Source organism: Cannabis sativa, chromosome 3 (genome assembly GCF_029168945.1).
Source record: "Cannabis sativa cultivar Pink pepper isolate KNU-18-1 chromosome 3, ASM2916894v1, whole genome shotgun sequence".
In the NCBI taxonomy this organism is placed as follows: domain Eukaryota; kingdom Viridiplantae; phylum Streptophyta; class Magnoliopsida; order Rosales; family Cannabaceae; genus Cannabis; species Cannabis sativa.
The window spans coordinates 49,498,237-49,523,939 of NC_083603.1; the positions used below are offsets into that span (position 1 = coordinate 49,498,237).

A 25,703-nucleotide genomic window follows, 5' to 3' on the forward strand; every position below is an offset into this window, starting at 1 on the left:
CTTATTGGAGGTTTAGGTTCGGTTGGATGGCATATTTGGGTGCCCGTATTGGAAGTTGTTCGGGCCACCCTACTCCACCCATCCGAAACCTTCGTCAACGTTTCCTGAATATACATATACCACATACATAAAATTTTTAAGAAACAATTCGTAATAATATAATTTTTAAAAAAATAGACGTAAATAGTGGAGTTATTACCGAAATTTCTAATGAGATGATTGATTGAATTGCTGAAATTCCCTTGATGCACCTACAACAAACGGTTGTAGTGCATACCAATCCTTTTGTTTACACATCTTCACTTCGGTGCAACAACAATACATAATTTACTTTTTTTTTATATATATTATCCCTATACATACGTCTACAGATAGGGAGTGAGTTTTCTAGGAAAGAAAACAATACTAAATTGAGAGGTGAAGGAGTAAGGAGAGGTAGAGGGGTATATATAGTACTTGTGGATGTGATTGTTGAGTGTAGTCTTGTCAAATATTACAAAATAATAATTAATATAACCCTAGGTACGGCTAAAGGTGGTATAACCCCAAGACAAATTTGATTTTGTCAATCCCTTGAAAAACGTAATTTGAACAAACCCAACCCCCTATTAACTTTTCCTTGAAAAACGTAATTTGAACAAATTTGATTTTGTTGTGGTTTGGTTGATTGTGGTTAGAAAAAATTTCTCTTTTATTAATATTATTATTAAAAAACTGAAATAATGAGCTACTCACATATTCTCACTTTAATAATTTTAAAATATATTAATTCAGTGCTTGTACGTTTTCTTTTTTTTTTTTTGCCAATTACTTTTTTATTTATTATTTGTATATGACTCATGACATATATAGTAAAAATATATTTTTTGTAATAATAATAATAAACTTGTCAAACATTCTCTTTTTTTTTTAAATTTTTTTTAAAAATATTTTAGTCTTTTTCTTTTTTTTTTATATATTTTGTTAATAAATAAAGAATATTTAAATTTAAATAAAATTTAATGTATGAAAACAAGTTACTACTTTTAAATTTTTTATATTTGAAATTAGAAAATTAAATAAAAAATAAACTTATTTTTATAAAACTATTTTAATAAGTTACATTTAAAACATTATACGAGTTACATTTAAAAAAAAAAAAAGTAACTTCAGGGTATCTTAAATAATATAATAACATAATATAGCTTAAAAATATAAAAAAAGTAACAAAAAAATACTTTTAATATTATTCTTCATTTTGTGTGTAACCCAGGTCGAACTGGATTCGGTTAGTTCGTTGGGAGAGTAGTGATTCCGGTACCCCAAAGCGAACTGGACTACATATTGTGTGACGACGGGCCCGTAAACACCGCAAGTCACATTGTGAGTCGTACGAATGGTTGAGTGTCACTCAGTACAACCCCAGGTCGAACTGGATTCGGTTAGTTCGTTGGGAGAGTAGTGATTCCGGTACCCCAAAGCGAACTGGACTACATATTGTGTGACGACGGGCCCGTAAACACCGCAAGTCACATTGTGAGTCGTACGAATGGTTGAGTGTCACTCAGTACAACCCCAGGTCGAACTGGATTCGGTTAGTTCGTTGGGAGAGTAGTGATTCCGGTACCCCAAAGCGAACTGGACTACATATTGTGTGACGACGGGCCCGTAAACACCGCAAGTCACATTGTGAGTGGTAGGAATGGTTGAGTGTCACTCAGTACAACCCCAGGTCGAACTGGATTCGGTTAGTTCGTTGGGAGAGTAGTGATTCCGGTACCCCAAAGCGAACTTGAGTACATATTGTGTGTCACCGGGCCTGTAAACACCGCAAGTCACATTGTGAGTGGTAGGAATGGTTGAGTGTCACTCAGTACAACCCCAGGTCGAACTGGATTCGGTTAGTTCGTTGGGAGAGTAGTGATTCCGGTACCCCAAAGCGAACTGGACTACATATTGTGTGACGACGGGCCCGTAAACACCGCAAGTCACATTGTGAGTCGTACGAATGGTTGAGTGTCACTCAGTACAACCCCGGAGTCGAACCGGATTCGGTTAGTTCGTTGGGAGAGTAGTGATTCCGGTACCCCAAAGCGAACTGGACTACATATTGTGTGACGACGGGCCCGTAAACACCGCAAGTCACATTGTGAGTCGTACGAATGGTTGAGTGTCACTCAGTACAACCCCAGGTCGAACTGGATTCGGTTAGTTCGTTGGGAGAGTAGTGATTCCGGTACCCCAAAGCGAACTTGAGTACATATTGTGTGTCACCGGGCCCGTAAACACCGCAAGTGACATTGTGAGTAGTACGAATGGTTGAGTGTCACTCAGTACAACCCCAGGTCGAACTGGATTCGGTTAGTTCGTTGGGAGAGTAGTGATTCCGGTACCCCAAAGCGAACTGGACTACATATTGTGTGACGACGGGCCCGTAAACACCGCAAGTCACATTGTGAGTCGTACGAATGGTTGAGTGTCACTCAGTACAACCCCAGGTCGAACTGGATTCGGTTAGTTCGTTGGGAGAGTAGTGATTCCGGTACCCCAAAGCGAACTTGAGTACATATTGTGTGTCACCGGGCCCGTAAACACCGCAAGTCACATTGTGAGTGGTAGGAATGGTTGAGTGTCACTCAGTACAACCCCAGGTCGAACTGGATTCGGTTAGTTCGTTGGGAGAGTAGTGATTCTGGTACCCCAAAGCGAACTGGACTACATATTGTGTGACGACGGGCCCGTAAACACCGCAAGTCACATTGTGAGTCGTACGAATGGTTGAGTGTCACTCAGTACAACCCCGTGTCGAATCGGGATTCGGTTAGTTCGTTGGGAGAGTAGTGATTCCGGTACCCCAAAGCGAACTGGACTACATATTGTGTGACGACGGGCCCGTAAACACCGCAAGTCACATTGTGAGTCGTACGAATGGTTGAGTGTCACTCAGTACAACCCCAGGTCGAACTGGATTCGGTTAGTTTGTTGGGAGAGTAGTGATTCCGGTACCCCAAAGCGAACTTGAGTACATATTGTGTGTCACCGGGCCCGTAAACACCGCAAGTGACATTGTGAGTAGTACGAATGGTTGAGTGTCACTCAGTACAACCCCAGGTCGAACTGGATTCGGTTAGTTCGTTGTGAGAGTAGTGATTCTGGTACCCCAGGTCGAACTGGATTCGGTGTTTTTTGGTTAAGGTGACACACAGTATGTAGTCAAGTTAGCTTTGGTGTACCGGAGTCACTATCCTCCTAAAAAAATCACTTAATCTAGTTCGAGCTAGGGTTGTACGACGCGACAGTCAACCATTCGTAGTACTGCCGTTGTCACTCGCGGTGTTTACATGCGCGGTGACACAGTATGTAGTGAAGTTTGCTGTTGGGTACCGGAGTCACTCCTCTTCTAACGAACTCACCGAATCAAGTTTGACCTAGGGTTGTACAGAGTGACACCGATGCAGTATGGGAGAAGTCGCACTATGAATTTAGGTTGTTTGGGCTGAGTGTGTACTCAGTTCATGATGAAGCGTACCGGATTCACTATTCTCCTGATTTTATTACTAGAGTCACTTCTTGTCTTAAACTACTATTGTATTCATAACATTAAACAGTTTTGTTATTAAATATCTATATTTATATAGTATTCAAAAAATTATTGTAATCTTGATTCCAACGATTGATACGTTAATGTAATCTTACAAAAATTATTGCAATATTTACTCCAACGAATAATATTTTAATGAAATATTAAAATCGTATTTAAATAAATATTGAGTTTTCATTATTAGTAAACATCCTAATTTAATTTCTTATTCATTTGGCCACACATGTTTATTTGGACATAATATTAGGATATTTGTTGCTACATGTGATAACAATGGGAGCAATATTTACCTTATTTAAATACATAATTTTTGTTTAGCACAGTGAACCAATTCAATGTTGTCACCGAGCATGCATATTGGTTCCAATTACGTCTTCCAAGGAAAAGTTAGTAGGGGGTTGGGTTTGTTGATACTACGTTTTTCAAGGGATTGAAAAAGTCAAATAAATAGCTTTAGGTTATTTGTAGCCGTACCTAGGGTTATATTATTAATTATTATTTTTAAATTTTTGTCAAGACTACACTCAACAATCACATCCACAAGTACTATATATACCCCTCTACCTCTCCTTACTCCTTCACAATTTCGTATTGTTTTATATCCTAGAGAACTCACTCCCTATATGTAGACGTGTGTATAATATATTAAAAAAATAAATTATGTATTGTTGTTGCACCAAAGTGAAGATGTGTAAACAGAAGGATTGGTATGCACTGCAACCGTGTGTTGTAGGTGCATCAACAGCAATTCAATAAATCATCTCATAACAAATTTTGGTAATAACTCAACTCTTTATGTCTATTTATTTCAATATTATATTATGACAAATTGTTTCTTAAAAATTTTATGTATGTGGTACATGTGTATTCAGGAAATGTTGACGAAGGTTTGGGATGGGTGGACTAGGGTGGCGGGAACTACTTCCAAAACGGCCACCCAAATATGTCATCCTACCGAACCTTAACCTCCCGAGTGGACAAGGCGACCGAGGAATGAGTGTTATAATATTTGACACAACGGTGCGCCAGACTCTTGAAGAAAAGATATGCGGGAGGCGAATGTCAGCGTTTTTTACAGTCTTAGGTCAAATTGCTTCCTCATGTACAACCTACTGATTTGACCGTATATGGATTGATGGGAAAATATTATTAAAATGTTTATTATTTTAAAATACAAAAAAGGTCTTCCAAGGAAAATTTATTAGTTGGTTGGGTATGTTGAAGTAACGGTTTTCAATGCATTGACAAAATCAGGTTTGTATTGGTGTCATATCACCCCATCTTTAGCCGTACCAGTTTGTATTTGGACATAACATAAAATATAAGAAAGTTCATACAATTCCATTAAACCAAACTAAACCGGCTGTATATGTGGTTTATTCATGTGGGGAGAAATATTTATGTGTTGTACTTTTAACTGTTCATAGAGTTAACATAAAATATTATTTTAATTTGATTGGACTGCTTGTGATTGATTGACACTACTTTTTTGTATATAAGTATAGTGCACCAAAGACTTTGAAGCAAATATTTGAGAGGAAGCACGAAATATGCTCCCCAATTTTAATATACTTTCTAACGTTTTCAAAGAAATTCGGTTTCCCCCCTAAATTTATTTTCACAACCTATTTCCACCATAAGGTCAACGGAAACACTCCTTTTCAAGCCTCACTAACACCCTAATTTGGTTTGTTAAAAAAAAAAACATGGTGGCTGGTTCTGGAGAGGACCCCTACGGGTTCGAGAGGGATTTCCCTTCATGGAAAAATTCACTTGGGGGACACCCCCATTGCTACTGTGGTGATCTAGCTTATGTTTGGACTTCTAGCAGTAGAGCAAATCCGGGTCGTCGCTTCTTTGGATGTCCGCACTATGTAAGACTTCGAACGCCTTAATAATATTTTAAACTAGGCTTTGTAAATATGGTGATGTACTTATTTTAAATTCAGGAGAACAACGAAAGTCGAGGATGTGATTACTTTTGTTGGATCGATCAAGCTCATCCTAAAAAACCTGCAGACACTACTCTCGGTTTGCGAAACCAAGTAAGGAGTTTGGAGAAAGAGAAGATGCACCATGAAAACATTATTAAAAAATTATATTTCATTATATTTATTTGCCTCTTCATCATTTGCCAACTTTTATTTCGTTAGAGATATTGTATGTGGTATGATGTTTATTTTATGTTTTTTAAGGACGTAATTCAAAGGAAAGGTAGGCATTTAAGTTGGTTCTATTAAAAATTTCTTAATTACTATTTCGTCATTGATTGTGAATGTCAATATGTGCGTAGTACAGTAATTAATCTAGTGTGAAATACTAGGATTTAAAGATAAATATCGGTAATTTTCACAATATAATCCAAAAAGTGTCATAATAACTTAGTCAATATTGTTGTGTTTCACTAATTTGCATTTTAAAAATACTTCAACTTTTTTTTTCAAAGTTTAATGTTTAATAGATTGCTACCATTTTCAAACGTTGATGTTCAATACATTGCATTTTTGAAAAACACTAACCTTTATTTATTTTGGTAGAGTTATTATGTCTCATTACTGTACAGTACTTTAACTATGTGTTTAATGTTGAATAGATTGGTACCATTGTTTTTAATTTTTAATATGTTGGAGGTATCCATATAATTGTTGTAAAGGTTGATGTTCAATACACTGCATTTTTGGAAAACAGTTTTTTTTTATAGCCTTTAATTACATTATTTAGAAGTGGTAAAATTGTTACAAAGGAAATTGTGTGACAGAGTTATTATTTCTCATAACTGTACTGTACTTACTCTTTTTGATCCAAATTTATGTCCAAGGCCAGAATTAATGCCTTCGTTGTTGATTGTAGGTATTTTTATTATTTTGGACATAATTGGAGTAAAATTGGTCAATTTCATTTTGAAAATAATGTACTTCACTATCCAAAACCTAATAGTACTGGCAAAATATAACAACAGTAATAATATTCACAATAATAATGGGAAAGTACATAAGTATAAGTATTATTATTATTTTGGCTATGGACATCATTGGACTAAAACAGATAGTGCGAAAAGGAATGTAAAATTGGTTAGTTTCATTTTCAGAATAATGTACTTCACATATTGTTATGGTAAAAAAAAATCCAAAACCTAATAGTAATGGCAAAGTATAACAACCGAAATAATATTCACAATAATAGTAATAATGACCATACAATAATAATAATCAGTTCCACCAAATTCTAAAAACTACCACAAGTCTTACCCTATAGTAAATTATAAAATCACCAACATTAGTGCAATTCCAAATCACCTAACAGTAGTATGATGCAAGTATATAACATGACTGACTAAATATAATTTACGACTTAAAACCTAACTTTTGTAACCATTGTACTGAACATAGTAAATATATAAATAAAGTAACTTTTCTAACCATTGTAATATACTACTTGTTACTTATGGCCAGCCTTTTAGAATGACGTGTTTTCGGGGACTTGCTCTTGCCAGTCCACATGTTTTCGGACCTGGCCTTCGCTGTGCTGAATCGGGGTCTCGAGGAGACCTTGATGGACTACGTAATGCTATAGTTGTAGATGTTGATGGAAGAACTTTGGTTTTGCTCAATCCAAATTGCTTCTTAACTCCCTCCATCACAGCATGTTTAGCCTTGTTACTCTCGTGGGTGACAATTTTCCCAACACAATCCGGTCGGCTTCAATAGGATCAAACTGCAAGTGTACATTAGGAAACCAATTCAAAGAATACACATGACAACCAAATCCATAGAAACAAATCCATCAAAAAATAGATTGACAACTCAATTTTCACAATATAAACAGTTAGTTAACTGGATGAAAACTTAAACTAAAGAAATCAACATTACATTACCTCTTCCAATATTTCATTTTCCTCGAACAGTGAATCCATGTACTTCATTACAAACATTCCACAATCGTGGCCATTTTGTTGTTGTGGGTAGTCCTTGCTTGAAGAAATAATTACAAACTCGCTGAAATTCAGGTCTCCTGGCTTGACAGGGGCAAACAATTGGTCCAAAGTCTGGAGCTGCAAAAAAATTAAAACAATCACGGTTGAGATTAGTGCAATTACACTAATAAAACGGCAAACCGTGTACACACGTGCATACCATCTCTACGCAGTGCTCCGACGTGACCTCTTATGCATTGCGAAGACAACGAGTCCCTAATTTCCACCGTTGTATTAACCATGCTCACATTCGCCGCAAACCGGTGCGGAGCACTCTCGGTATCCAAGTAGGGGTACCACCATACTGCGACAAAGTAAAACAAACAACGTCATCGGAAAATTGAACTACACACATTTGATTCAACACAAAAGTTTCAAGAAAATGCAAATTACAGTGTGACATAAACTCAAATCTGCATCGTAATAAAGAGTGGACCACTCTTGCTGCTTCGACATCCTCTCCACAGTCATCGATCTTCCAAGTAACTTGCTCTGCACAATAAGCACACATAATAGATTACATTTTAAATAAAAACATAGATTTAACGAGTTTACAAGACAAATACAAAAGATTCATGTCCACTTTTAAATATCAAATTTCATACCGAAATTCTGGTGGGCATAAACCAAGTTCTCTTACTTCCAATGCCGTTGCGCTTCTTCTCTCGAAAATTCATGATTTGAGCAAAGCAATCAATGAGCTGACATTTACACAAACAATATCCGTTATGTTGTCATTCATACAATTTGTAAATGGCATTAACTAAAATAATGAACTACAAATTTCAAAGCACCCAAATGCCAACTTCTACGTACACTGTGTGATATATCGGTCTCCGGTTTCATGCATTTGAAATACATCCGCTCGACCTCAACCTTCCCAAAATGGGCTAACACTTCACTGAAATACCAAACAAATAATCAACAACGAAACGAATGTACTAATATCAACTACGTACACAGTAATCATGACACATGAGATTACCTCGGATCATTGGCGCTAGAGAAAATGTAACGGAACAACTCGTACTGTTGATTTGAGTAACCCTTCTTCACGATTGAACGGACCAATCACCTTCCCTCCGCATTCTTTGAATCTTTCGAACGCAAAGATCATCAAAATCATCCTTCACCGCCCGCTCAACTTCCTCTTTTACAATAGCGGGGAGATCTTCTCCCCAAAAGTTCATAACCTCAAACGAATCATCAGAAACAACCACCTTAGTTGGAACAACGACCTTCTCTTCTGATAGATTAAGTGAAGGGACACTCTCTACATCATCAACATCCTCTTCCAATTGATCCTTCGTCCCTTCACCATCCTTTTCCTCGACAACCACGTCATCCTTCGTCCCTTCACCATCCTTTTCCTCGACACCGACGTCATCCTTCTTCTCGGTCTCCCCGTTGAACGAAAGCGAGCGCTGAACTTTGCTCGTCTCAGGTATCTCCAACACTTCTTTCATAGTCCCCTTCCCAAGGTAAGTGGAGAGTACCTTCGCAATGCTCTTTTGTCTTGCTCACCTTCAAATCAAGCCGGAAGACCTCATCTTTCAACTCACACACAGCTTTGTATATTGCGTCATTTGTGGGTTGCCCAACTGCAGCGGATTCAAAACTTGGCAGTAACACATACGTGTTAGTCAACTTCACCTGCTTAGTACACCAAAAAAACTAGTTAGCATATCTCTCAAATAAAATTCTAACGCATTAGAAAATTGAAGTACTAAATGTACCTTTCCACTTGTGTGACCACCCTGGTCTCGAATCCACTTGTACACTGACTTGCAGTGTTTTGTGGTCCAAAAGTCAATTGGAGCCACAGTTCGGTCCACGTGAGTAGCTGTCCAGTCTACGTGCGTCAAATATACAAGCTGCCACCAAACAAAAGTGCATACATATATTACCACACCAGTACACGAGAGAATAAAATTACTACCATCACAATAATTCGAAAACTTACCTGTAAAAATATCGTGCAACCGGAGACATTTTTGGTGTTCTTCGTCTTGTACCGGTGTAGAGAGCTCATTAGATATCGATATCCGGCAGTCGCCCAATTCTTCTTCTTAATTGACCTTATGTCAACTAAAGAATGCATGTAGCTAGTGCTGACCTCGGTACCATTCTTCGGCAGCAACACAGTTCCAATACAGACAAGGAGAAACTTAATGAGAAACGGGTAGTCAACGTCGGCTGGTTTCCCTGAGCTCATTCTCCAGCAAAGTCAGGGAATACCTATAGTCCTTGGCCTTGAAGAGGACGTCAAACTCAACCAGGTCACGCTCACTTTCGGTTGCCACGGGTTCTCCGCCATCCCGGATTCCCATGACATCCTCAAACAGCTTGGCGGATAGTTGGATTGTTCTTCCAAATATCTCCAGCCGAGAAGTGGTTGGATCCACGTGATCGATCAGCCAACTAACTATCTTAGCGTCTATGTACGGGGCATCCTCCCTTAAAAATGTTGAGAAACCGGCATTTCTCACCATTTCTTTTTGACCCTCGTTGAGCAGTGGGACTATTCTCCCCAAACGCTCGAATGAGCAACGACCAGAAACTTGAACGTCCCCCACACCTTCGTTGTTGTCAATCCCTGGCTCAGCAGATAATGTCTCCTTCACCTTCTTCCCTTTCCCTCTACCACCAACCTTGGAGGGGGAAGCCTCGACTTCGTATGCAGCCCAATTCTCAATCTCTTCATCGCTAAGAAGCTTGAATTGCTCCTTAAAACTACGAAGCACCTGCAATATTAAGACTCGATTATTAACAAAAGTACGCTAAATCAAAGATAAAAAATATTAAATGTGTATAACACAGTCAAAGTCACTCACATCTGCTTTAGGTTTCTCTTTGTGTGCATCAGCATAAGCATAGAAATTGGCTTGGCTGCATCAATTAAATAAAGGAATGGAATTATAAATATTATTTTCAAAACCAAAAAATATTACCACTAAAATAACTGCCACAAATAACTCACTAGTACTTCGGCCAAGCTTCCTTCGGATCCTTCTTCTTTATCTCTGCTGCATCCTTTTTGTCTGCAGCCCCCCTCTTCCGTTTAAATACCATTTTATAAACCTATTACACAAGACAAAATAACTTAAATTAACAAACATTCAAAACACTAAAATATTGGAAGACAAAGACTTTGAATAATTCATGCAATTGTCTAACATTTCAGTGTATTCATGACATCCCGACACTTAATTTTCTATATGTGTACAATAACAGGTAAGCATCTCTTCCCATATAACATAATTTCATAATATGTATTACATGGAAACTGTTAAGTACAATGTACCAATATGCCTAAATAATGGATTCTGTAAATTGTTAGTTTTGTTATAATTCTAATTTCCCAAAAGGAAAATTCAAATAAGATTAAAATTCAATTAAAAGCAATGTCAATTTCCCAAAATCGAGTGGGTTGTACCAAACCAACAACTCCAGTTACTGATTGGAACAAAAAAACCGCAAAGTACAGCAGTTCACAAACAATTAATAAAATAAACAAGTAATAATAACAATAAAAATCACTCATCTTGTTGCAAAATAGTCTCCCTTTGCTTCCAAGTTATCATATTTTCCTAAGATAATTTACTATTACAATACCATCCCAGCAAAGTCAGTTATACAGTATTCACTTTTAACATACAATGATGCCAACATATGTAATATAAAATATAGAAACAATTATATTAAGATTTTATTGTAGGCATCTCAGTGTAGATGCAGAAGGAACATGAAAATATACACTGAGAAGAATAAATAATAAGGATCTACCACAATTTTTTAAACTTATTTTCTATCCCTTCCACATTTTTTCCCTATACCTAACATAGTCAAAAACTCCATAATTCTTCAAAGGAGAATGCAACTAATGTTTTACTTGCTAACTAGAGTACTTACTAATGTCTTATTACACTTCCTCAAGTATGAACATTAAGCTTTGATGGGGTTGCAAAATGGGACTTCTAAACCTTGTCCACTTCTATATTACTTTACAAAATAGCTTTCTTTTGATACTATTTTATAAGATGAATTCTATCTGCATAAGTGAAAAAATTTCGAAAGGGTTTTAATTTCATAAGGTCTCAAAAATGTACGAAAATTTTATTTTCTATAGTACAAATATCTTTACAAAATTTAAAACATATATTTTTTTAAATTATTCTTATCCGAATTTTTAATAGTACTCCTAATTTATCTGTGTTAAGTTTTTAATTCAATACACAACTTGTTTGGTTTGATAATATCTCCTATTTCTATTAGGATATTTAAATTGTATGACATTATGCTCAGTACCAATAAGTTTAGTGCCTCTAAAATTGGTACCATACTTACAAATACTTGATGTTTTCATATTTTATCCCAAAAACAAGAAAGAAAGCAAAATCAGTTACATAATGATAAGATCACTAAAACAATATCCAACCTAATATTATAGAACTTGTGAATTATATTTTTCGGGTGTTGCTCAAAAACATATGATACATTTATATCTTTAGTCTTCATCGTACACATAACTGAAAAAAGATAACATCTTTTTCTCTAATACCTATACATAAGGCCATAATAATAATAACAATACAACTATTTTTGTTTTATTGGGTTCAGATTTTTAAATTGAAATGAGTTTTGCCATATTGCTCAAAAAATCTCCATTTATCCAATCCCCAAATATTCAAAATCCAAACAAGTCAACTAACACATTTCACAAATACCGAAATCAAAATACCTAAATCAAAACCCCTAAATTACAGTGCATTCCACTTTAAATAGAAATACCGAATCATATATTCATAAAAAACTAAAACGAAAAACTCAAAACAATTTAGAGTACATTCCACACATACAACCAAGCACATGCACGGGGGGAGACAGAGAGAAAGAAATACAAACTCCATTCAACACAAAACCAGAGAGAAAGAGATAGAGAGAGATAGAGAAAGTAATACCTCCACACAGAAATGCACAATCCTTGCAACACCTCACCCTCCACACCTGAGACAAAATGGAAGATATTAAGTACACGAAAATGCAAAAACACCACGTTCGCTTGAAAAATGTATTTTTTTTTCTGTGAAAAGTATGTAAAGTAGAACGGACAAAGTGTAAAACCCACCGTTGACACTCCCTGTAACAACTCCAACAATGGCAGACTTCGAGTAATGTACACCACAGTGAACAAAATGTACAGTATGGGTTTCACCAACTCAAATGAAAATGGAAAATGGAAAAACAAAATGGAAAATGAAAAAGAAAATGGAAATGAAAGAACTTTGCTTTTGCCCTAGCAGAGACGAAAATGGAAATGAAAGAACTTTGCAAAATAAACAACAAAATAAAAATAAAAATGAAATGGTATAGTGGAGAGGGACGACGGTTGATAGGTTGATAGGACTTGATTGATGGATGTAACTGTTCACTTTTCCATTTTTTAATAAATTTAAATTTCAAAAAAGTAGCCGGTATCCATTTATTTAACCCTACATACCCCTACATCAACCCCTACATGAACCCCAACCTTTGGATCAAAGTAACTGCCCATCCGACGGTTACAGTACATCACGGATTGCAATCCGTGTCCGTACAGTAACGGGACAAAATCCGGTCCCTTAAAATATATATGAAAAATATTAAACTTTAAAATTTGTTATACTTTCACTATTTAATTATCATTAAACAATATAAGAGTGACATTTGCTATCACAATTGTCTTTTACCATTTCTCTTTTTGTTTGGAGGAGTGTACTGAGACTAAAAAGAAAGATATGAGAAATCGACGCGTAAATGAACAAAAAATATAAGGCCATATGTCTTATATAATAAGGAAAAGAAAGTGGGTCCCAAATAATTAATTCACATTAGAAAATACAAAATGCAAAAGTGTGACCGAAAATAAGAGTAATAATAAATATATATATATTAAAAATAAAAAAAACAATAGAATAAAATAGTTTGACGAGGTGGAGGACTGGGAAGCGAGGTTTTCCGGGATACTTCCGCTACTCGCTTTCCTGTGTTTTGATTCAAACTTTTACTTCTACAACTACTAATAATACTGTGTTGTCTCTTACTACGTACTACTGCTACTACCCAGTACTACTATGGTGTACCCCACCTAGCTTCCTCTCTATAAATATACCTCAAATTCATTCATTCCAAATTAACGATCTCTTATATATCTTCTTATCAATAGTACTCTCTCTCTCACTCCCTATACTTAAATATATATATTGATGATTATCTTTTTTTTGGAAAAATATTTATTTTCAGGATGAAGAAGAGTTCCGGTGAAACGACGTCGTCTAATAAGCTTGACCGTAAGACAATAGAAAAGAACAGAAGAATTCACATGAAAGGTCTTTGCTTTAAGCTTGCTTCCCTCGTCCCTTCCCATCACCCTAAGGTATACATTAATTTGTATATTGTTTTTCTTTATTTTTTTGGTAATTATATGATCATGGGGTCTTAATTATTATTATTAATATAGGAAATGTTGACTCAACAAGATCAGTTAGATCTTGCAGCATCGTATATAACCCAATTGAGAGAAAGAATAGATAAGTTAAAGAAGCGAAAGGAAGAAGCAATAATGATGCCCCCACCAACGTCGTCAATAGCATCAAAAGTAGGGATTAATAGTGGTGGTTGTAGTAGCAGTAGTGGTGGTGATAATAATAATAATAATAATATGATGATTAATAGAAACTACGTCGTTTTAGACGATGCGATGAGACCAAGGACGACCAAGATGACGATGTTGCCTGTAATTGAGTTAAAGGACATGGGTTGTAGCATAGAAGTGGTTTTGATAAGTGGATTACATAAGAATTTCATGTTGTATGAAATTATAAGTGTTCTTGAGCAAGAAGGAGCTGAAGTTGTCAGTGCTAGTCTTTCTGTTGTTGATGACAAAATTTTCCACACACTTCATGCCCAGGTACATAATCCTCACATATACATCATTAATCATATTGATATATATATATATACACACATATAAATGTGCGTAATTTCATTTAATATTTACACATAAATTATTAATTTACAGGTGAAGCTTTCTAGGGTTGGAGTTGAGACCTCAAGGGTATGGCAGAGACTTCAGGACTTGATATACTGATCATCGATATGGAAAATAATAATAATAATAATAATAATAATAATATATATGGTTGAGAAATTTGTCAAAGAAAAAACTACATATATATGGTAGAGAAAATTTTGAAGATAATTTTTCTCTGGGCAACTGAAACATGTATCTGCTAAGAGCTCGTACGTGGATTAGGACTAAGTAGTACTAATAGTATTTATATAATATAGATAATATATATCATATTATAAATATACAGTATATATAGATTACTGATTAATGAGTAGTGTTGGGGTTTTTAGTTTTCATAGTTTCATATAAATGATTCTATGAACCTCACACATCAATTTTAAGGCTGAGAATACTGCGTCAAATTATATTAAGTAGAGAGATGTAGTTTCTTAGTCATGATGTAATTAAACAATTATTCACTATAATTAGTTAATAATTTTCAGTTTCATCACATAAAATGCAATTGAGTAATTTAAGCTGGATTTTGCTTTTTCTTTTTATATATACATATATATATATATATTGTTTTTTATATATGGCTTAATAAATTATAGCTTGTTATATCTTTTGAGATTTGTATTAAGTTTGATTTTAGGTATTATTTAGTCTTTAAGAAATACAGCCATCATTATATTCAATATACACGTTTATAGTACTAACTAGGGTACGAAATAAAATTTAGATTGATTAATTCTATGACTAGCTATATCTATAACATATAAACACAGGAATGAGCGGAAACTCCAAGCAGAAAAAGATCATACCAAAATGTCATTGATATTGTTCAATATCAATCATTACAAAAATAACTTTCAGCCAAAAAAAATCATTACAAAGCATCACTTATAAGTGGCACATATTACAATTACTTAATAATATTGCTTAAAATTATTAAATTAAATTATATAAAACCTAATAATTAATTGTACTAATAACAATATTACACGTGTTACATAACTGCCTTTTAACATTTATCTTACAAAAATAACATAATAATAAGGATAGTCACGCTATCAAACTTTATGAACACCAGGCAGTAGGCACCAGCCACACCAAAGCAAACTTATCCAACACATTAACAAGAGAACAACAAAAATGGGAGAGAGATCAAAAAACAAAAAAAAAATCATACAAATTAAAATATAACATTTGTAACAATAATGTCTTAAAAACAATAATAACAAATAAAGCAATCAGATTCGATATAATATAAGTTCAAGTGGCCCTATGCTATAATCTTTGATAATTTTATAATTATATATATGTTTTCTTATCAAAAGAATTACATGTTTATTATATAAAAGTTACAACTTATTAAAAAAAAAAATATCCCTTCATATGTATAAATTTATGAGTAATAATATGCACACATACAACGAAAAAATTTATCAATTATATTAAAAAAAAAATTACATAATAAACCGTTTTTTATTATTATTTTTTTTAGTTTATAGTTGTATTATTATGAGATTATTTTTATGGCGGTTTGTTTTAAAGTTATTTTATAATTTATTTATAGTTGATTTTAAAAGTAGAACCACATAGAAGTGAAGGGTACTTTAAAAAATCGAAAATATATATATATATTCAGTTAATTATAACATATATTTGTAATAAAATATAATATTTGTAAAAATAATATTAACTTTGGTGTAATAGTTAAACTACATTACATACATGATATATGATAGAGGTAAGAGTTCAAATCCTACCAAGAGCATTTTTTCTCTTTTTCGGTTTACTTTTGCCCTTGCCGTAAAAAAAGTTACGACCACCTCATTTTAAATCTTGAGTCCGCTATTCGTTGATTTATAGTTGTAGCGAGGTTAATTTATCGTTGTTTATAACTTTTTACTGAACAATTTTTTTTTTTTTTTTGTAATTTTAAAACGTATGTTTGTAATTAAAAATTTTAAGCTATAAAATTGTATATAAAACATAAAAAAGAAATACTATTTTTGAAAATTCTCCTTGTAGTTATTTAAAATAAATTTTATCTTGTTAAAAGTAACTTATCACAGTATATTTACATTAATCAAATTTATAGACAATTTATGACATCATTTCTTTAAATTATTTATTCAATTATATATAGTACTTTCGTAGAAGCATTGGATGTATCTTATATATAGAATTAATTTAATTAAAAAAACCATACTTTATTAAAGTAAATTAGATTCTTCGGACCCCAAACTATTACTACTATTTTATTATTGTTTTTAATACCTTGAACTATTACCTTACATTATTATGTCTTGATGTAAGCTTTTATAATTATATGTTTACTAGGTTATTATTACGTGCATATCACGTAAAATTTATAAACTAAAGAAAACTACTTATTAATTTTTTATTTTTTTAAAAAAATATTTAAAGTTTTAAAAGTTTGAGAAATTAAAAAAATATAAAGTTTAAGAATATTAAAATTAAACATACTTCTAATATTAAAAATATCAATAAAAATATAATAGTATTACAAAAAAAATACTAATATTTATATATACTTAAATTAAGTTAGTATAAGTTCAATTAACTTAAAACAAATAATATTAATATTTATATATTAAATTTTTTTTTTGAATAAAATTATAAGATATATTAATTAATAAATCCATTCAAAACAATAGAACGCACTTCAGAGGAACAGTCCTCCAACTAAAGTACACAACCTATTGAGAAACAAGAGTCTCTTGCCAAGTAATGAGCCAACTTATTTGTAAATCGTTTTACAGAACACAAATCAACAAAAGTAAATTTCGAACATCTTGAATAATAAGACCACACTGTGAAGGCATAAAAATACCGCTCTAAATTGTTTGGACACACACCAAGCTATCTGTTTCCAGCATGACTCTATCTCACGAATAAGTTGCAATCCAACTCAAGGCTTCTTTAATGCCTATTATCTCAGCAATTTCGGGTTGAACACATCCAATCTTCCCCTTCTTGAATACGCTTCTACCATAGCACCATGATGATTCCGAGTTACACAACCCATGCCAAAAGACAAGACTCGAACCAGAAAAATTAAAAAGAAAAGACTAAAGAACCATGTCAAAAGACAAGACTAATGGGAAAAACTAAATTAGTTTCAATACATACGATCACCGCATAAAAATTAATTAAGGAATGTACCCCTTATAATTCTAACCCTATAAAAACACTAAATGAAATTAACCTAATAATAGTAAATTAATAAATGAAACAAAAAATATTAATTGGAAGTAACCTAATTGGAATTAATACACGATATTTTCTTCTCTCGTCTAAGCGATATTTTCTCTATCTTAAATATAAATTTGATATTAAATATTTATTTAAATTAATTTAAAATAAATAGCATTAATATGTATATAAATTTATAAAACTAACCCTACTAACACCATTAAATTTAAGGAAATATTCTTATATTCTTAAAATATTCCGTTAAACCCACTAGATAGCTACGTTTTATATATACTAGATAAATGTTACGTGTCAAGTCACGTATGTTAATTTTATTTTAATTTTTAGTTTTTTTAATATCATAATTTTAAAATTAATAATATTCAATGTAGTGATAATCATTAAAATTTAAAAGCATAATAGTGATTTAAATAAAATCAAAAATTACTATTATACCTTGTAATACTAATTAAAAAAAATTATTATTCGTCAAATTTATCTTCGCAATTAATGAAAATGCTCATCTGGTTAAACTATCAAAACATTCAAATTTAATTTAAAATTTAACTAATTCTAAATATCAAAATTTGAAAATAATTTTTAATAAAAAATAAACAATATAAACAAATTTATTATTAATTGCAACATTTTAGGTGGATTAATTATATTAGGGTTTAACTAACTACATCAATGCTGACCCTTTACGTGCAACATCTAATAATTTGTTATTTTTTTTTAAAAAAAGTCACCCAATAATTTCTTATAAACCAAGAATTTTGTTATATAGCCACATTTTATATAGAATAAATTGAAATATTATATCAAAGTTACAACCTTTTAAATAAGCTCCTTAAAATTGAAAAAAAAAATATAAGAATTTAAGAAAAATTACATTCAAACCTTCTAAGAAAAATAAATTAAATCCAAATTTTAAAATATCCCACGGCCAGCACACAAATTTTTATGACGAAAAAATTGATCAATTCATTCATAATTATATTCATTATTGTTCTTTTTATTTCTTAAAATTATATTTTTAATTATTTTAGATTTACAGAGTAATTTTTTGTTACCTTATATATGTACGTTGATACTATTTATATTTATTTTGAACATTTCTTCCTTACAATGTTTTTTTAATAGTTTTAATATCATTTTTATTTAGTCAAAAACTTTTTTTAATAGATATTTTATTTGAATCGTTGAAGTATTATTATTCTTTTTCATTGAATGAGTAATTTTTAAGTGATATATGTAAACTTTAAATACTTAACTTTCAGTGTATTTAATTAAGTATTTTTAATTTTATTTTAAAGTTAATTAATTATAAATAAGAACAAATAAAAATATTTAAAGTTAATTTTTTGATTGATTATTTGTGTTTTGATGTTATTATTACTTTCTGATTCGTTTTTAAATTTTGTTTCAATGTTTCTTATTATTATGTATTTGTTAAGGAAATCATACATCAATTTTAATTAATTTTTCAATTTTGTTTTTATATTAATATCAACAACATCATATTTTATCATTATTAATTATCTTATTTTCTGTAACTTGATTTATATTAAATTTCATTTATGTGAAGATAATTTTAATATATTTTGACTAAAAGAGTATTTGATATTTATGAACTTAATTGGTCTTTATGGCTAATCTTTTTAATTTTGGAAAGGAATATGCCTAGTTTTATAAGTAGTTTGTTTTTTTTTTTAATTTTTTTTATTTTGTAAGACCAATGTGACTATAGTTTTGTTTTGTATGACCAATGTATGTAGCTAACTTTCTTTTGTATAGTCAATGAAGTTATTTTTAGTTTTGTAAGATCAGTATGACTAATTTTTATTTGTAAAGCTAGCATGGCTAGTTTTGATTTTGTAAGGCTCGTATGACTAGTTTTTAATTTTGTAAAGCTAGTATATGACTAGTTTTGATATTGTTAGGGCAGTTTAATCCAATAATAACACATCAGACATACTGTAGTCACCTTCGACAATGGAGGAGAATATATAAGCTCTACTCTTTACATTAGAGAATTCTATATGACTATTTATATAAAATTTAATATTTTAATAAATATTTGTTATATTAATTTTTTTTAAGTGTTCTATTAGTGGGCTAAAAGTCACAACTCTCAATTTTGAAGTTTTCTTTTCTGATATTAATATTTTATTGTGTAGTTCGATCTCCTAGGGTATCTCTACATGTCATTAGAGAAAATCCTCCATTAGTTGTGTAACTTTATTACTTTTGTTATTTTGTATCGATTTCTCCTAAAAAAAAATTACCTCTTAAACTAATTATTACATTTCCTTTTCAAAGAAAAAGAATTTAATTATTACATTAATATATTTATATTAATTAAAAATATAAATAATTTCTGTGGGCACATCATTTCTCTAAATTTATTTATTCAATTATAGTACTTGAGCAGATGCAATATAGGTTGTATCTTATATAAAGAGTTAATTTTATTAAAAAAAAAAAAAAACCATTTATACTTTATTGCTCATAGAAAAGCTTGCATAGAATCTCTATTTAAGAATACCCTTTTTAAGAGTAATTTCTAATTTGTCAAAAAAAAAAAAAAAATCAAGTCCCAATTTGAATTAATTATAAATCGTAATTAGTTATACATTTTTAAGTCCCTTATTAAAACGTATACCACTATATAAGAATAATTATGTCTTTTTTTTTTATTGAAGAAAAGTAATCTTTTATTAAAGCAAATTAGCTATGATAATAGCTTGCTAATCAGTAGGAACAAGCCCCCGACTATAACTACGACCTGAGTATAAACAAGCATGCCTTGCCAAAAATTAGAGACCTTATTCGCAGATTGCTTAACAAAATGAAAAGAAACATGATTTAATCCATTGAGTAGCAACTTACAATCAGCATCAGGTAAACCAAAGGGAGATGACATTGTTACTGTACTGTGAATAGCGTTGACAAGCACTTGATAATCTGTTTTCAACACAACTTCATCATAATTTGTAGTCTTCATCCAGCTCAACACTTCCTTAAGGCCATTGGATTTTGCAATTAAAGGTTCAAACAAACCCTGCTGCAACATAGCAATAGCATGTAGCACCCTTCCAACATGGTCCCTTGCCAACCAACCGAAGCCAATATTTCCTCTTGAAGCAAATACTGAGGCATCCACATTTACTTTAACTGTATTAACACTTGGAGGTTCCTATCGCTGATCAGTGACAACACCAGGAGGAGAATCACTCTCAACAACATGAGATTTTGCATTTTTTCATTGGTTAAAGAAAGCAACAGTAGAATGCATTACAACCCCTTGCTAACGGGTTCTTGTTATCCCACATAACCTCAATTCTCGCCTTCCAAAAGGCCTAGCAAACAACACCAACATGAACAAGGACCAAAGAGGGAAATACTACAGAAAGCGAAGAAAACTAGTCTAAAAACGGAGCTCCAACAATAAATAGAATGCCTCTATCAAAATGAGACCAGCATAGGCGAGCAAATGCACGATCCACAAGAACATGGTCCACAGCTTCCCTTTCAGTCTGACAAAAGGAACACACAAGAGGGACATCAACATGTTTCCCAATCAGATTGACTCTAGTTGGTAGGTTGTTACAACAAGGACGCCACAAGAAAATATAGACCTTCGCTGGAATTTTCAAACTCCAAATCCTCCACAGACTAAAGTTAGCGACACTGGACCAACGACCATTTATAACTTGGAGAAGTTTATATGCATTTTAACCGAATAGTCCCAAAGCTTAATAGTACCAATAATGAGTATCATGAGTTGCCGAAGTACTAATCACAATAGAACAGATAAGCTCCTTATCAGTTTCATCAAATAAATCATTTAGTAACTCCTCATCCGACTGTCTCAAACTCAATTGCATTAACTGAGAGACTTTAGTTCCTATCAAAGCTGGGTGAGAGGAAGAAACATACGGGTTGTCTTTGTCCATAAGCCACGGCTGATGCAAAACATCCACTAGTGAGCCACTTGCTTTACTCCACCAAGAACCCGTTTTAATCAAAGACTAACTTTCAAAAATGCTACGCTAGACATAACTAGGATTATTCACGATGCTTGTTGAAAGCAAAGAACCATGAGGATAGTATCGAGCTTTAAAAATGCGACCAACCAATGAAGTTTTGTTAACTAAAAGGTGCTAACCCTACATGGCTAAATTATGATCATGAAGGCTTCAAAAACCCATCACTCCATTATGTTTATGGACCACCATTCTATCCCAAGACTCCCATGAGATATCCTTTTCTTGGCAAGAAGAGGCATACCACCAGCAAGAGCTTAAGATCTGTAACACCCTAACTAGCATTGGCGTATTACGTGATTTTTAAACATGCTGTGCAGCTCGTTGCTAATCAACGAGGTTTATGGAAAACATGATTAATTAAAATTTTTCGCTTTTTACTTAAACTTGTAAAATATTTATACAAATTACTCGGGATCCCGATTACAAAACCATTTACAAAAGTTTACTGTCTATACATAATACTTGTCGCCTAGCGACTAATTACAAAAATAGCCTTGCTGTCCCGATGATCGTACGCTCCAGGCCTAACCGCCCCGACATGTACAATCTTCACCGGCTCGCTCTCACGGTCCATCAGCCTTAGCCTTGCCCTTACCTACACATAAACATAGCACTGTGAGTCGACAGACTCAGTAAGAAAAGCATAATAATAATCATACATAAATCCCGAGTCATGATCAGACGCCCATACCCCTGACCATAACCCTAACTGCCGTGTCCAACACGATACTGAGTCCTGAACGTTCATAGGGACGGTACTATTGACAAGTAACAGCCTATACTCGGTCGAACTGGTCATACTCCAGCTGCTAGTCATACTCTAGCCTGTACCGATGTGTTACAGTATCAGCCTATACTCGGTCGAACTGGTCATACTCCAGCTGCTAGTCATACTCTAGCCTATACCGATGTGATACGTCAAATAGTATGGAACCACCAACCTAAGTATCAGCCTATACTCGGCACACTGGTCATACTCCAGCTGCTAGTCATACTCTAGCCTGTGCCGATGTGATACAGTGCCAGCCTATACTCGGTCAAACTGGTCATACTCCAGCTGCTAGTCATACTCTAGCCTGTACCGATGTGACACAGTCGGATGGTTCGAAGCCAACATACATATCTAATGTAATCTAACAGGCTTCCTAACATGCACGCTAAACATGTAATCTATATATGCATACTGTTATACTAATCTTACCTCAATTCTGAATTCAGTTGTGCCGGTCAACCTGACTGGAACGAACTGTGCGGCAGATTACAGGCTCCTAAACCATAACAATCACAACACTATAAGTGATACGCTAAATCACTTCCCGGGGACTTAAACTAGGAACTAAAAGTTTCCCTATCGATAAAAAGCATGGCAATACCCCAAATAACATAAAAACGAGGAAATCTAGGGTTTCTGAAAATCACCCAACCGGCAGACCGGTTGTCCAACCGGAATTCCGTTTCTGGAAATTTTCAAAACCCATCTGGAATTCCGGATGCACAACCGGAATTCCGGTTCCTCGCAGGAATTTTACAAAAATTCACACATAGCTCAAATCCAAACCAAACAATACCACAACTTCCAGACCTGCTATTTAGACCCTAAGGAACAATTCTAAAGCAACAAAACCACCGAGAATTCACAGAATCAAAAATCACCATTGGATGTTCAAGATTGAGTTCAAAACTCAAAACTTGACTAATCCCTCCAGACAGCCACTAAAACATGCATAATTCAACATATTTCAACATATTAAAACTGCAGAAACCAAACCCTAACTCATGCAATAACCACAGCCACCAATTTCAAAAATTCTCTTTGAAAACTAAACTTTTGAGCCAAAATCTCCACAACTCTAAGCAACCTAACTATCATGCATCACAAGCAACTTGATTAACCTCAATTTAACAAGCTTTAACTTCAGAAACAACATAAAAAATCCAGCAGCAAGAACAACCTAAACTAAGCATGCATTACACCATTTTTCATCAAAATTCAAGAAAACAAAGAAGACAAGAGTAAGAACAATACCTAAAGCTTGAGTTGCACACAAAATTAGCTTGAAAAACCAAAGAAAATCCCAAGTTCTTGCTGCTTCAAAGGGCCGAACAAGAGAGAAGAAAAGAGAGAGCTTTTTGAGAAATTTCTAACTTTTTTCTAAGTTTGAAAAGAAAAATGAAATTTAATGCCACTTAACCCATTTTACTTCAGCCAAAATAATAATCAAATAACATATTAAATTCATTTACTAAGTCCACTAAAGGACAAAATATCAATGGGGCAAAATGACCATTTTGCCCCTTCACACTAAAATAGCATAAATAACACTAAAGGGGTATTTTGGGAAATTCTAAATTCCCTGCCATTCTCGACATTCCCAATGTCTAATAAACCGTCCCACACTACTAACATACTAAGTTGTGATTTTACTGAGCCAAACACCGAGTTCCATGTTACCGGGCACCGGAAATGCAAAATTATGAAAACTACTAAATGACATAAAATGCATTTCAGAATTTAACAATAACAGTATAATAACTATTTAAATAGCTATAAATAATTTTCATAATTAAACATGATTAACTGCTAATTTCCAAATTAAACTAAGCAGTCTTTACAACTATTCCCCCCTTAAAAGGATTTCGTCCCCGAAATCTAACCTGAATAACTCTAGATATTGAGCTCTCATATCTGACTCTAGCTCCCAGGTGGCTTCCTCCACCTTGCTGTTTCTCCAGAGAACTTTGACCAATGAAATGGTCTTATTCCGAAGGACTTTATCCTTTATATCCAGGATCTGCACTGGCTGTTCTTCGTAAGACATATCTAGCTGCAGTTCTAGGCTCTCATAACTGAGTATATGAGAGGGATCTGAAACGTATTTTCTCAACATCGAGACATGGAATACGTTGTGGACTGCTGATAAAGCTGGAGGCAATGCTTACCGGTATGCCACTTGACCTATCTTCTCGAGAATCTCGAAAGGTCCTGTAAATCTAGGGCATTACTTTCCTCTTTTCCTGAAACGTTTGATCCCCTTCATTGGAGACACTCGTAAAAACACATGGTCCCCTACTTGGAACTCAACATCTCTGCGTTTCGGATCTGCATAACTTTTTTGTCTACTCTGCGAGGCAAGCATTCTAGCTTTTATTTTCTCTATTGCCTCATTGGTCCGCTGCACTGACTCTGGACCTAAGTATTTTCTCTCCCCTGTCTCATCCCAGTGGATGGGAGATCTACACTTCCTACCGTATAACAGTTCATAGGGAGCCATCCCTATCGTACTCTGATAACTGTTGTTGTAAGAAAATTCTATCAACGGTAGATATTTATTCCAAGAGCCTTCAAAATCCATAACACAGGCTCGTAACATGTCCTCCAATTTCTGAATTGTCCTTTCGCACTGACCATCTGTCTGAGGATGGAATGCTGTACTAAATTTCAGTTTTGTACCCATTGCTCGTTACAAACTCTGCCAAAACTTGGAGGTGAACTTCGGATCCCTATCCAAAACTATAGACTTCGGTACCCCGTGAAGTCTTACAATCTCTCTAACATATAATTCTGCCAACTGATCCACTGTAAATGTTGTTCTAACAGGCAGAAAATGAGCAGATTTCGTGAAGCGATCCACCACTACCCAGATGGAATCAAACAAACCCGTGGTTCTAGGTAACCCGACCACGAAATCCATCGTGATATCTTCCCACTTCCATTCAGGTAGGGTTAGAGGGTGCAACAATCCTGCTGGTCTCTGATGTTCAGCCTTAATCTGCTGACAAGTGAGGCATCTCGATACGAATTCTACCAAATTCTTCTTCATA

At 33.6% G+C, this 25,703-nt stretch overlaps 3 protein-coding genes across 3 annotated transcripts; 1 reads left to right on the forward strand and 2 right to left on the reverse strand.

Moving 5' to 3' along the window:
• Positions 1 to 7,866: 7,866 nt before the first annotated feature.
• Positions 7,867 to 9,726, reverse strand: LOC133036140 (uncharacterized). The gene is made up of 8 exons (XM_061112634.1): positions 9,517 to 9,726; positions 9,290 to 9,427; positions 9,050 to 9,206; positions 8,660 to 8,982; positions 8,539 to 8,603; positions 8,370 to 8,454; positions 8,159 to 8,254; positions 7,867 to 8,045 (listed from the first exon to the last, which is right to left on the reverse strand). Exons 1-8 carry the CDS (start codon positions 9,652 to 9,654, stop codon positions 7,914 to 7,916), a joined length of 1,134 nt encoding a protein of 377 aa, XP_060968617.1. The 5' UTR covers positions 9,655 to 9,726; the 3' UTR covers positions 7,867 to 7,913.
• Positions 9,727 to 9,739: 13 nt separating this feature from the next.
• LOC133036141 (uncharacterized) lies at positions 9,740 to 13,125 on the reverse strand. The gene is made up of 7 exons (XM_061112635.1): positions 13,054 to 13,125; positions 12,682 to 12,849; positions 12,515 to 12,560; positions 10,990 to 11,009; positions 10,534 to 10,634; positions 10,388 to 10,442; positions 9,740 to 10,297 (listed from the first exon to the last, which is right to left on the reverse strand). Exons 1-7 carry the CDS (start codon positions 13,123 to 13,125, stop codon positions 9,740 to 9,742), a joined length of 1,020 nt encoding a protein of 339 aa, XP_060968618.1.
• A 606-nt stretch (positions 13,126 to 13,731) lies between these two features.
• LOC115709097 (transcription factor bHLH162) lies at positions 13,732 to 15,146 on the forward strand. The gene is made up of 3 exons (XM_030637131.2): positions 13,732 to 13,968; positions 14,053 to 14,502; positions 14,614 to 15,146. The coding sequence occupies exons 1-3, from the start codon at positions 13,837 to 13,839 to the stop codon at positions 14,680 to 14,682; spliced, it is 651 nt and encodes a 216-aa protein (XP_030492991.2). The 5' UTR covers positions 13,732 to 13,836; the 3' UTR covers positions 14,683 to 15,146.
• The last annotated feature ends 10,557 nt before the right edge of the window (positions 15,147 to 25,703 follow it).

Excerpts from the sequence above, each read along its gene's own strand:
- LOC115709097 (XM_030637131.2), top strand. The coding sequence starts at position 13,837 with ATGAAGAAGAGTTCCGGTGAAACGACGTCGTCTAATAAGCTTGACCGT. Across the intron at positions 13,969-14,052 it reads TCCCTTCCCATCACCCTAAG|GAAATGTTGACTCAACAAGA; the intron begins GTATACATTAAT and ends TTATTAATATAG. Across the intron at positions 14,503-14,613 it reads TCCACACACTTCATGCCCAG|GTGAAGCTTTCTAGGGTTGG; the intron begins GTACATAATCCT and ends ATTAATTTACAG.
- LOC133036140 (XM_061112634.1), bottom strand. The coding sequence starts at position 9,654 with ATGCATTCTTTAGTTGACATAAGGTCAATTAAGAAGAAGAATTGGGCG. Across the intron at positions 8,604-8,659 it reads ATGATTTTGATGATCTTTGC|AAGGGTTACTCAAATCAACA; the intron begins GTTCGAAAGATT and ends TCAATCGTGAAG. Across the intron at positions 8,255-8,369 it reads AGACCGATATATCACACAGT|CTCATTGATTGCTTTGCTCA; the intron begins GTACGTAGAAGT and ends TGTAAATGTCAG.
- LOC133036141 (XM_061112635.1), bottom strand. The coding sequence starts at position 13,125 with ATGTACTGTAACCGTCGGATGGGCAGTTACTTTGATCCAAAGGTTGGG. Across the intron at positions 11,010-12,514 it reads TTGTGCATTTCTGTGTGGAG|TAACTGGAGTTGTTGGTTTG; the intron begins GTATTACTTTCT and ends TGTTCCAATCAG. Across the intron at positions 10,635-10,989 it reads TAACTGGAGTTGTTGGTTTG|GTTTATAAAATGGTATTTAA; the intron begins GTACAACCCACT and ends CTTGTGTAATAG.